The 13,504-nt window shown below is 46.9% G+C and overlaps 1 protein-coding gene across 4 annotated transcripts in view; it reads left to right on the top strand.

Annotated features, from left to right (window-relative positions):
• Window positions 1–7,046, top strand: part of LOC133393245 (uncharacterized) — an 81,822-nt gene extending 74,776 nt beyond the window's left edge. For 3 of the 4 annotated variants that reach the window (XM_061657172.1, XM_061657173.1, XM_061657174.1), the window contains exons 4-7: window positions 166–628; window positions 3,505–3,838; window positions 4,573–5,022; window positions 5,116–7,046. In XM_061657172.1, the coding sequence (XP_061513156.1) occupies window positions 183–628; window positions 3,505–3,838; window positions 4,573–5,022; window positions 5,116–6,765 (2,880 nt within the window). In that variant the 5' untranslated portion in view covers window positions 166–182 and the 3' untranslated portion in view covers window positions 6,766–7,046. The remainder of the gene's footprint in view (window positions 1–165; window positions 629–3,504; window positions 3,839–4,572; window positions 5,023–5,115) is intronic. The other variant, XM_061657175.1, reaches the window with a different exon arrangement.
• Window positions 7,047–13,504: the final 6,458 nt, after the last annotated feature.

Consider the following 13,504-nt stretch of genomic DNA (forward strand, 5'->3'; position numbering starts at 1 on the left):
ACCAACCACGTGTTGACTGACATTTGACTTGTGCGTTTTTTTTCTCTGTGTGTTTTGCTGTATCGTTGGAAATTATTCTCCTCTGGAATTAACTTTACATCATCCATGTGTGTGAAGGTGTACTGCAGCTCTGGTTAATTGTCTTTGTTTCCCCTTCTTTCACAGAGAATGTTTCCATAGCAATGGGAAAAGCCGCGCGACGGTCAGTTGCGTCAGATCCGTCGTCGCCGACCTTACCTTACCACTACCAGCAAGAGCAGCAGCAGCAGCAGGGACAACACCATCAACGGCAGGTGCACCAGCAGCAAGAGCACCTGTACTATTCCTCGTCCCTGTCCTACCCCTCCTCCTACACGCCTTCGTCACCCTCCTCGCCGTCGTCGTCCTTCACGGACTCCGGTTTCACCGGTTCCGGCTACCCGATACCATCGCTTGCCTTTTCCTCGACTCCCGCCGGTCCGCAGCTGCAGGCACCGCGCACAGCGACCCTCCAGTCGGCACCGCCGGGTTACAGCTCGTCCTCGCTTGCACCGGGCGGAGCGGCCGAGCCCGGGTCCGGGGCGAGTGAACTGTTCATCCATTCGTCTACCGCGGCCACACCCAACAGCAACATCACACCGGAGTTCAGGTAACAAAGCAGCATCCCGGCAGTAGTGTGCACGTACGTCAAGTAACCCTTCCCCACTCGCGTTTCGATCCACCCTCTGCATGTGCATGTCCCGTAAACTGCTTGCTCAGCTTTGCTCTTCTACTTCCCCATCTGCATGTAACGTTCACTCTACTGCAATTTTAATTCAACTTCCCAAAAAAGCTCCACAAGCAGAAGCGTTGAAATCAATACCTCAAAAACTTGTTCCCTGTACCACCACCTCTTAAATAGAGCTAAATTCATACAATCTGCTTCTAGCGGGAGATCCGCCATCTTCCATTGCATCGCTTTTCCCCACCTGCATCAATTATGGATTTGTTCGTGCGGTTTTAATTGACGCTGCACTGTGCACCTTTTCCCGTGTGTTGCGAGCCTGTTGCACGAGTGCTTCCCTTACCGCGTAACGTTCAACAACACGAAACCTAACGAACCACGCAGCACTAACACGACCACCACCACCACCACCTCCAACTTACACACACACACACACACCAACCCTAGAGCTTTCCATGACCTTGCTAACACACAAATTAACGACCACGTGCACACCGACACAGTTCGGGGCAAGACAGAACCGAGCCAGCTCGCATTTCGCGCTTTGTCGACGGTACAAATGGTTGGTAATTTAATCTTCACTGTGCTCCGTGTATTTGCGGCTGCCAGTTGGATGGATTATCATGTTTGTTTGTTGATTGACCCCGCTGAACCCCACACCTGAGGTTGATTGGTTGCTGACCTCCGGCCATCGGCAGCATGCGCGCTATCTGCGCGTTCATTACTGGAGCCTCTCTTGTGCATCCAACCGTAGACGTGAAGGTCATTTGGGCACGCTCGAATTCTGAGCATTTGGGGTTTTTGGTGGTTTAAGTTCGAGCCGAGGATTGTGCCAATCCATTAGACACACAAACATGTAGGGTATCGGTGGATCGGTGTAATAGAAAAATACGTTCGAAACCCAGTTTGTTACTACACGGTTTTGGCACGTATTGCTTTAAATAATTTTTTTAACAAGAATATTTAATGTAATGGAGACGCATGGTGCTCCGAATGTCCTTGCCGATGGAGGCGCCCAGTAATTTCTTAAATACGTCTTCGGTCAGTGGAAAATTGCACCATAAAATGTGGAAATGAAATTTATCAAATAAAACGTTGCCTCTCCCCATTCACAGATAAATAATGGCCTGTTGACGCTATTTTAAAACGCTTTTAATTTCGTGCACCAATTTGCGTACAAGCCGTTAAGTTCTATTGCTCCCACGGTTCTCTCCTCGCGACCACACCACACCTTTGGTGTAGACAATTTTGAATTATACTATTATCTTTTTCGACCATTGCACGGCGTCTAGTTTCATTTTTTATTGACTTCCCTTTCGTGGCGAAGCTACACCAACGCACCGAACACCACACTGAGAACGGCCTGCCTGTATATAAAGTGTATTGCCTCGTAAACGGCTGGGGTCAATAAATTAGGCATTACAATCATAATTTTTCCACCACAGCGGGCACAACCACCACCACCACGGGTCGCCAAATAAAATTCCAAATTTATCCACGAATACCCCATTACCATAATAGGCTGCGCTTCGTTATGCCTTTTTTGCGGGAGCCTTCTGCCTTCCGCTCGGCTTCGTTCTTTCGTTTTTCTGCACTCTGACCTAATGGCACCGTACCACCAAGCGCTGTGCGTTATTTGCTTCCAGCTCAGGCCCGCCAGCGTCACCTGTCGCTCGTTCTACCATCCCATAAATCTTTCCACTTTAATCCGCCTCCCGGAGAGATCGCCACGGTCGCTTGTAAAAAAGTGGGTGCAGAATCGGCTTCATCCTTCAAAAAATGAGGATCCTCTGTGCGCTTGTTTTTTCGTTTGTTTGTTTGCTTCGCCGATCATCAACGTCGAAACGTTTGTTACGCTTTTTAAGAGAGAAAGCATCACAATGGCAGTAAAAAACGACAGAAGCTGGAAGCGTTGTCAGGTTTTGCGGAAAGCATCAACCTGACATTCTTCGTAGCTGCACGCCCCGTGCGCTGCTAGGACGGATCTTTATGTCCAAGCGAGAAACGAGGGTATGATTCCGGTTTTTATCTCCCCGCCGGTACTTCAACGAAACGGGCGAGACCGGACCACAAAACAAAAAAAGAAACAGACGGACCAAACAAACCCTGCACCTGAATGACAATGTTAATCTTTTGCCGCAAGATGGCGAATGGGCGGACACGGCTTACCTCGGAATTGAGACAAGTATCCAACGTTTGGCGTGAGATACGGCACATACAAGGCTATAGTTACCCCCTAACGGACATCCCATACTTATTACGCTTGCTGCCTCTCGCTCTCTCACACTCAGACATATGCTAGTTTCGCTTTCACGTTCCACCACGCACCTTAATTGCTTTCACTCTGCAGCAAAATGCAAAAAAAATCCCATCAACTCTTGGAACAGAGAGGTTGACCCTTTTACAACGCTCGTCATCATCTGCACCATATCTATCCGTCCGTCATTCGGTCTCTATATGTCTTTCTCTGTCTCTTTCTCTCTCTCTCTCTCTCTCTCTCTCTCTCTCTCTCTCCTTTCCCTTTCTTGCTCTCTGTCTGTTCTCTTCCACCACTTCCCAAATCTCTTCTCTTTCTCCTCCGCTTTGTGTGGTTCTCATTTCCTTCTGAAACTCTGAATCTCCTTTCGGAAACCGTCCAAATCCCGCTCCGTAAAAAATCGGTGTTCTACGTGCTCGTGCTGTTTATGTAACCATCATTCCCATCCCAACCAAACCCCCTCCCCCGTAATCCTTCAACTGCTCCTCGGCCGTTTAATATGTTGCGGCAACGCGTAACACCGGTGGGTCCCTTCTTGTGGCAGTTCTACCGCCAAAGCGAGCTCGGTGCCCCGGACGGTCACTTACGCCGCCCCCGCTGAACCGACCAAGACTGGACCCCCGGTCACCTCGGTGTCTACCCCGCCTGCCACCACCACCACCAACACCACCCAAGCCACCCTGTTACCGTCGTTTCGTCTCTCCAGCAACCAAACGCAGGTCGACCGGGAACGGGAGCGGCTCAGGATGGAGTTTTACGCCACGTACGACGTGATGACGGGCGTCCGGATAGCGGCCACGCTCGGCGGTTTCTTCGGCCTAATGGTGTTCCTCGTCATCTACAAGAGCCGCACGCGGTCGACGGCCAAAGCACTCAAGGTAGGTGACCGGTCATATGCAGGTGTGTATAATTAATAGGACCTACAGCTCAAAAATCAGCTCAAAAATACATATCCATGGGAGAGAAAAAAAAACTGTCAAAATTTGCGTTTTAAGATTTCAAAAACATCCACTTTACTCGTGCTTTGCGCAATAACAGTAACTGGATAAATGCTAACGAGAAAGCAAAACATGCTAAACAACGAATTGAATTTACAAACTCCGGCAAAGAGTGTTGGAAGACCGGTTGGTGCAACAAAAATATAATCCTTTAGCGAACCAAGAGCCAAACGGGATCAACTGCAAGGTAAACAGACAGAACAAAGCAACGAAAGGTCGGTCAAACCACATCAATTAGCATATTGTTTCCACAACACCGTTGTTGAGTCTTGCTTGAGCTGGTCTCTCGATCGCTGGAGCAAGTTTCAACCATTACGCTCTGTTTAAGTTTACTCCTTGTTGCCTTTTGCCTGGTAGCTGCACCATGCTGCGAGTTTTTAATAGTTTTTCAGAGGAAGTTTGCAGCTACTTTAATGTACAAAAATGGGTTGAAGAGCTCTTGAAACCTTTTCCTTGGACGAGCATGAAGTTTTCCACGAAATTCTGGGTAAACAACTGGGAGCTTGAAGATGTAATTTAACTCTTTAATGTTACTCAGCCATGAAAACAGAAATATATTGATTAATATTTTAAATATTTGATTAATCTCTGTCCCCCTCTCTCCCTGTGTCCAGGATCCAACGATAGCGGCCGTCGCGGCCGCCGTCATACAGGAGGAGGAGGAGCGCGAGCTACAGGAAGCAATAGAGGCGACGGCATTCTCGTTACTGCAGGAGGAGCTCAACATCAACTACCCGGGGCTGCAGCGGGACCGCTTACTATCGCTCGGGAACATTAGCGCCCCTCCGATGCTGAGCCGCGGCCGCCGAATGTCCTCGATCAGCGGTGGCTACAGCAGCCTGCTCAACCCTTCGCGCCGCTTCTCGTACAGCAGTACGCGGGGGCACCGGAACAGCGTGTCGGTGTCCTCGCGCGTGCTCAGTGCCTACAACATGGGCGGCAGCTTCGGCCAGGACGATTACGTGCTCGAAAGCGACGGCGAGGAGGCGGACGACGAGTTCGATCAGTTCACCACGACGGCCGAGATTGGCTATCCGAGCAATTATCTTTCCGTGCCGAACAAGGTACAGCTATAATCCCGCCTGCTTTCGTGTGTACATATTTAATACAAAACGGGCTAATTGCTTCCCCTGCTCTCTCTCTCTCTCTGCTTCCAGTGCAACGAATCTCGCCGCAGCAGCGCGATGACATGCTGCAGTACGGAGAGTTCCTTCCTCGAGCGGCGATGCTCCGCCATCACGCTCGGCCTTTCCTCGCTACCACCGATATCGCGGTCACCGTCGCGGCAGCAGAGCCGCGACGACACGACCGACTGGGAACCGTTCTATCCCGGCATCAACATCATCGAAGCGACGCCCAAATCGTCGCCCTGCCCAAGCGAGCGGATAGCGCACCGGGGTCACCACCACCATGGTGCCGATTCGGACCGGCCCTCTACGAGCCGGGGCAGATCGGCGAGCCAGTTTCTGACGCCCCAACCCTCCACCTCCTCGGGGGGGACGCGCGTGATCGCACCCGCGTACGACGACGGCTCGATCGACTGCATTTCGGAGTATCCGGTCGGCAGTGGGCTAGAGGACGGCTTCGGGTACCGTCCGACGCGACAACGAGCACAGCCGAGCACGTCCGGCACCCGCCCGTACAGCAACGGACGACCGGCGGATGACGTCAGCTTAGCGAACGTTGGCATACTGCTGCAGCGATCGGTGGCCGAGCCTCGCAGCGTCACCGCGCACGCGACGAACAACAGTAGTAATAGCGCAAACGTTAACCACAGCACCACAGCGGTGCGGCGTGCTCCGCTAGCATCGCTCAGTTCCTTCAAGATGTCGTCGATCGACTGTCAGGACACGGACCCGAAGAGTGGCGGTTCCGATTCGGTGTTCGGCGAGGACAGTGGGGCCGACACGGACGAGGATCTGCAGCAGTTCAGCACGGACAGTGACGAGCTGAGCCTGACGATGCCGTACGAGGAGGACGAAGAATCGCACGGTGGCCAGCAGCGCGTGCAGCGAACCGGAGGCCGCGGCTCGCTCTACCGGCGACAGTCAACGTTGGCGCAGGGCGACGAGCTGGAGGAGGAGGAGGAAGACGGCGGTACGCTGCTACCCTGCGGCAACGACCGTTCGGTGTACGAGCTCGAGCACGAGCTGGACGTTCGGCAGCAGCAGCTGCTGCACCACCAACCAACAACCGATACTAGTTACTTAAGTAGTCTTTCAATTAGCAATCGCTCCGGCAGCAAGGGCAGGGCGAGTGAGCGGGGCGTCCAGCCAGCGCCCACCAGCGGCCCTGGCGTGGGGAAACGCATCGAAACGAAAGCAATCATCGAAAGACAGCAACCAAATGACAGCAGCGGTCGTGGTGGCAGCTACACCGCCGGCGGTAGCAACCTGCAGCAGCAGCAGCAGCAGCGCCAGTCACCGCTCGGCGCCATTCCCAAGGGGACGCGAACGACGACGACGACGGCGAGTGGGCCGCCACCGACCGTAATGGTGCACCTGCCCGACGATGATCGGCCGAGCGGCAGCAGCAGACGGAGCGCAGAATCGGATAGCAGCTCCCGCCCGAGCAGTTCCGGCGAGTCGGCCCGCCAGCACCAGCAGTGCGTTGAGGTTAATGTTATCATTAAGAACAGTAGCAGTAGCAGTAACACCACCATTAAAAGTCCTTCTGTGATTCTGGAGCTACCGATACTGGCGATCGACGAGGATGACGATCCGTCCTCGTCCGCGCCAGCCCTGTCGGCGAACGATCCCTGCATTCCGGGGCCCTCGCGCAAGTGGTCCAAGGAAACGCTCTTCTAGTCACGGGCGTCCACCAGTGCGTCCGGTCTGTGGACGACGGCTGCCACCCAGCATCATCTACCAGCTCCTTCCGGCAACGCACCACCACCCTCCTCCTCACACCCCCACACCGATCGATCTATCAATCCGTCCAGAAAAACTCCAAGCTTACTACGGCGGCTCATTCTCTCTGGCACACAAGACTTCTTCTGCAACTGCACATCTCTCGCGCTGCAACTGCTGCTAGCTATCCCCACAACCGCGTAGTCGTGCCGTTGGAGATGTTGACCACTTTCGTTGAAACAAAACGACTACCCCCCCCCCCCCCCAACCCCCCAAACGACTGCTGCTACGCACCCGGGGGCTCACGCTGTTGATTTGTTGTTGATGTTAGTAGCGACGATTAGTAAATAGTGTAGGCGGGAGGGCGAACTGTCAAATTCCGTTTACCAGCTGTCACTTTCGGGTCCAACCTGCCAACACAGCAATGGTGTAGATTAGATTAGCGGCGAAGAAGCAATGGCTGCGGGGTTGACATTTGGATTTGACAGACATATATCACTCATCTAGGGTAGATGCTACTACCATTTACCTTTTTTCTTACTATTCTCCATCTTTTCATCCATTTTCTCGTTCAAAAAACTCTAATGGACCAATCGGGACGATATATTTGTGGAAGAGTGGCAAACGGAAAACCAAGAAAAACGCACACACACACATAATTCTCCCATGACAATATCCGGTCCCGCAAGACGGCAGTGAGCGACAGAGGACATTCCTTCCAGTTATGATTCTTTGCGTAAACGAAGCAAAACAAACCCTCGGAGTGTTACCCCTCTCTTTAGAGCAACGAGTTTTTTAGTGTAGCATGTGTGTAGGATTGTTCCGGCTTGGTAGTTAAGGAAAGTTTTTTTTTGGAAAATTCCCCTAAAAGAAAAAAAATCCTCTCGTAGGACAAGCTGCCAAAAAGGAGATGAAATAGGTACCGCATAATCAGCAAACTGGTGTCAAATTCGTTTCCCATAATACTACCCTCACACACATAATCTTGTGTATAAGCAGTCTGAGTATCATTTCTCGTCTCACAACCGTACAGTCTCAAGCGGAAAGCAATAATGTATTGGTCAAAATTAAGATAATCGGTAATTCGGGAGGGGGCAAAGAACATACGTCAACGCATGGGATCGAATATTTAAAGAAATATGTAATTGCAATTATGTGCCTATTGAAGAAATGTGTACGTGTGTGTGTGTGTATGAGTTAGCTTCCAATGTTCCATTCTCTGGAGCAGGAGGCAAACTATGGATAATATGGATAATATTTGGATCAAACACGCACGCAAAACACACATCTACTACTATACAAACCCTCTCTATATACCCCCTTCGTAGTGTTCTATTCTATTAGTAAACGCAGCTTCAGCGCGGCGTCGTGTATAGTCATCAGTCTAGTGAGAATAAAACTACAGGTCAACGAGCTCTACAATCTATACAATACAGCAAACAATCTATCTTCTATCAAAAAACGGTCAGGCGTAGAGTAGGTCGATTTAGGGGAGTTTGAAACAAGCATGAAAGGATTTTATGTCGATACAAAAACCAACTGTCACCTTCAAAAATGCAATCAGCAGTTACCAGAGTAGTCGCGGGAGTGGTGTCGTCGTACGCTTCCGCTGTGCTTCTTGTACACCGAGTTACAAGGCAAAGCAGCAGTGTGGTGGTGCAAAAATGTCATCTAAACTACACATACACACTCTTTTTCACCCGTCGTCACCCCTCTAAAGCTGAGCCACCGTGATGGTGAACCTCTTTAGCCGATCATTTCCACCCATAAGCACTCATTTTACTGCTCATTTATTCCCCATTTCGGAGAAAGGTTTGGGTGTTTTTTTGCACCACACATCTTGGTTGTCGCCAGATTTTCCACCATTCGAAACACACACACACACACATGCTCTCTTCCATGGTCTTGCAGCGGGTTGTGGAGAACACTTTGACGGCGGAAAAAGGCCGGTGCGAATGTAAAGAAACGAATAAATGTTTAACCTAAATTGTGAAATTGAAAACTCTGGCCGAGGCTTTTCGGGACAGGGGCGTCCAAGAAAATGCTACAGGAATTGAAAACTAACAGAGACACACGGTACGAAAAGGAGGATTTTGCTCGTGAACGGGACAAAACAGAAACCATAGAACAAACCAACAAAAAAAAATAACAGTGCAGCAGGAAACCGAAGCTCGTCAGAAAGCTTGACGCAATTTAAATATTCATGAGACTGTGAGCGCCAGTCGGCAGTAAGCAAGCGGCCCTCAAACTTGCGTCCTACGGTTGGAAAAGATGTTCAAGCGTTTGAATGAGTTTGTGTGTATGTGTGCATGATTGGATAAGCCACGCGCCGGAACAGTAATATGTACGGTCTAAAAATGAATTGTAAGCACAGAACAACAATCGCACCGAATCGCGCGAAACGGTAAGAAAATGAGCGTTTCGGAAGGAAAAGGTCAAAACCGAACAACAGCTGTAAAGCAGCAAATAGGCACCCTGTAGCGCTTCCGCAATACGTGTGCAGAATAGCGCACACAGCGACCAAGAGAGCAATGCTAGAAAATGCAAAGAAAAGCCGTAGAAGCGTAGAAATCTCAAAGTAGAACAATTTCAGGCAAAATCATTCCCTTGCAATGAGCACTGCGAAACCACCAATGACAACGAACTGGTATGCATTTTCATAGAATTTTCCAAACTTTCTCGTCCCTACTTCCTGGAGCGGCCCATGCCCACAACACCCCCATTGGCGCTTCGTACAATTTCCTTGTTTTCTATCCGCCGCCTCCCCGCTGTCAAGCTGTCTGCAGGGCGGAGAAGAGAAAAACACGTGCAGGAAAGTTAATCACGATTTTCGTGTAACTGTTGATAGCGTGGTAAATAAACATTTCCGGGTAGATGGTAATTGAAAATTAAATTGTGCTCATGGTTTTTAACACCACCTTCACAACCCGGTCGCGTTCGGTACGACCACAAAGTTCGTGGAAGGTAAAGGACACGAGTTGAATGTCGCCTCCAAGAACAACATTATTTTCCGATTACTTGCTGCCTGATGAACAGAGCTTTCGGAAGGAGCGTGTGGAGTTTCACTGTGTGTTTGCGAAAGGCATTGTATAAACCAACGTTCGTGGGCTTTCAGAGGAATCAACGAAGAATTGGCGAGTGGTAGCAAAAGTGTTATAATTTTATATATTTTCTTCCCTTACATGTTACATCCTTTTTGTGTTAAATTACTTCTTCTTTGAATTTCTCTGTTTCGACACAATTTAAAAGGGAATAGAAAAGAATAATACCAAATGCATTTAAAGGTTTTAAATAATAACAAACGGGAAAGGTTGAAAACGAAAGCGAACATCAAATTAGGAAGGGAAGATGAATTTAAAAGCAAGACGAACATGATATTAAGGAAAGCAAAACATTTAGAAGGAAGCAAATAGACCAAACGAAAACTTTGAAATGAAACAAAATCATCAGCAAAACAGAGCGGAACAAAACATTTCAATATGGCAAAAAAACTAAAAGCGAAGAAAATTAAACAATCATCCAATCTACCAACCAATCAATCAATCAATCAATCAATCCAATCAATAAGGTAATGAGTAAAGATAAGAATTTTACAATTGGAAAGCACACTATCGAGAGCAGGAGCGGGATGGTGGTGGAAAGCTGAAAGCATACACAAAAGCAAATAAAACTCGGTGTACACTATATACACTAAATTCTATGTTGCCTTCGGAGTTGAACTGTGAAAGACCAAATCTGTTTTAACTGAGCTAGGAGATAATGTTTGTGTACGTTTGTGTGCGTGTGTCTGTGTGCGTGTGTGTGTGTGTGTGTTTGTGCGGGTATTAATGTGTGTCCGTATGTTGCTGCGAAATGCGGGGCCGGGGAAATTAATCTCTACAAAAACGTCATGCGAAAGCAACACGCAACGATTGTGTGTGACAGCTCAATCTAAAAACAGGTGCTGAAATAGGAGAATTAGCAGAAAACGTTGTAACGATCGATAATCAGAATGTCAATTTCGAGTATAAAGGAAGCACACACAGGCGGGTGTGAGAGAGAGAGAAAGAGAGAGAGAGTGGCAGCAAATAACACTTGTCTTATTTTACCGTCGTAACGTTTAGAGCTCTAGGTACACTAGCTGTTTATTGGGCGGTGGGTTAGTAGTGCACTGCTGCTGCAACTAGCTACCGCATACTACTTACTGTCACTGATCACTGTGTACTATGAAGTAGCTGCCATACGTGCACAATAGTACAGCTGCTTGTGTCATACTTTTAATGTGATTTCAAAGCGGGGATTCAAAATCTCCCCCCGAAAGACTCGTACGGGTAGAGTCGAGGAACAGATCCACTATCGCCACTAATAATTGTTGCTAGGTGCATCATTACTGGTTTCTCTGCTAGTGGTAGTGTGGCAATTGTCTTATCGTGCTGTACTTATGGTTGCACAACAACACTTAGTCTCTCTTTGCTGATATGGGACTTTTAGTGAGCGAATTAGATGAGCCGAACAAAAAAAACTGTAACAAATTGTATTTTTAATTTCTGTCGGAACGATCAGCCAGTATCTCTGTGCAAAACAACTGTACTAAAAACAATGGTTGGTGTGTTATTGAACATACCAGTGACAGTGGCTACTGTCATTACAAGAACTAGAATATTCAATTGTCATGTTATTTTCTTTTCTAAAGTATACGTCTCTTTGAAATTGAAAATGTTTCGTTAATTTTGAAAATATGTATGTTATTACTACAACAATTGTGTTGTCTTGTTAAGCACATCTATTATCCCAGTGAATTCTTCTCGTATTATTCTTTTTGTTACCGAAAGTTGTAAGTTGCAAGCTAGCTGGTGATAGGAATGTTTTCAAAATTGTTAACTGCTTCGAAGGACACGATTGATACTTAGCTAGAATTCATAAACAAAATAGGAAGTGTTCCAAGACAAACCCATAAATAGAATAGAGACAATGTTACGTGCGAAAGAATTGTCATAAAAGGAGGGCTATTTTATTTAAACTTCAATAAATACACTATTATTTGCAGTAAAAAACAATGCAAACTCTTTTCAACAGCCAAAATAAAATGTATAAAAGCAAGTTGGTTCGAACAAAACATTAATTACTGAGAAGTATACTCAGCTAAATCGAAACTGTATCATCAACATTTCCAAAATTGAATGCTAAATTGAAAAGAGATGGAGAGAGAGAAAAAACTCATACACCGATAACTAGAAGAAGAAAAAACATAAATAAATCAATGCAGTAGCTTTAAATAGAGAGTAGAATAAAATACCAATATAAAATTGTAACAAATGCTTTGAGCTAGGCTTGCGTATGCAAAAATGAAACGGTCTGATGCGTACCGTTTGAAGGATGGGAAATGGGATTCTAGCACTCCGCAGCCAATCTCTCTAAATGCTCCTCCAGAGCACCAGAAACCGTAGGAGAAAAAAAGGGGTTGAGCTGCGTGTCTTAGACAAGGATTTGTGATAGAAACGACTCGATTTTGTTTGTCTGTAGTCTTGGTGTCCTCGTGTAGCGCCGCTCTGTGTACATCTACCATGAAGAACACCTGATTGTCAACCTACTGATGAATATATATACCTCTGGTGCCGCTCTTGGCACAGCATGCTCTACTTTGTTCCGCTCCTTGTTGTCCGTTCCGATTATCTATCAAAAAAAAAAAAAAAAAAACATGTAAACAGTAGCCAAAAAGCGTATAGAACAGCCGAACAAGAAAAAGCTCTCTATGTGTTAGCAATCTCGATGCGCATTACTACACACAGGTTGTCCAGAAACACAGGTTGAACAGAAAATAGGGGCGAATCACTTACTACTGACTGAGCTCAACACATTTACCAGTTAATAGAGAAGAAGTTCCGCGTTTATTAACTCAATGCCCGAATGCGTACCCATTTGCATGTAAGTCGTATGGAACATATCTAGCAACCAGTACTAAAATAGAGTTGAACGAGTAAAATGCAAATTTACAAAAAAAATGAAAACAAACAAAACACAGTATAACACTTCATGTGCGATAGTAAACCAAACCCCATAAGTATAACAGATGCGGTGGAACAACACACTAAGTAAAATTGTTATACGGATGTTATAATAATGGAAGAGTAAGTCATTACTATATGACAAACAGTTCCGAACGTTTTGAGATTCACGCATCAGTTAAACGATAAACGAAGCAAACCCAAAACAAAAACAAAATCTCGCAGTATATAACAATATATTAAAGAGAAACAATAAATAACACTGTTGAAATGTCAGACATTTTAATCACGAACCACCCCATCCTGCGCTTCTTCTATGCAGTTTGCATTATGTTTCTAGCTCTCATCAAAACCCACTGTTTGCGCTCAACGTTGATTCATTCAAATGCTGCAGAATTAGTTGACGGACTTTGCAATTACCATTAGTGACAGACAATTTGTGTAAAAGAATCTAGCACTAAAATGTAACAATACACAACTGAGCTTACAATCCGTCAGAAAGGTGAAAGGTGAATGAAAACGTAAAAAAGGATAAACTTTTGCAATTAAATAGACACACTCGCCAGGGAAAATGGTACGAATAAGCAAACTCAGACAGTAGCAAACGCCCTGACGCCCATAAGCATGAGAAGATTAATAGGTCGGTAGAGTTCTCAACAAGTATTGAATTGATAGCATACGACGGTACCAGGGAATGTGCGGTATATATGTTG

This window comes from Anopheles gambiae, chromosome 3 (genome assembly GCF_943734735.2).
Source record: "Anopheles gambiae chromosome 3, idAnoGambNW_F1_1, whole genome shotgun sequence".
Lineage (NCBI taxonomy): Eukaryota > Metazoa > Arthropoda > Insecta > Diptera > Culicidae > Anopheles > Anopheles gambiae.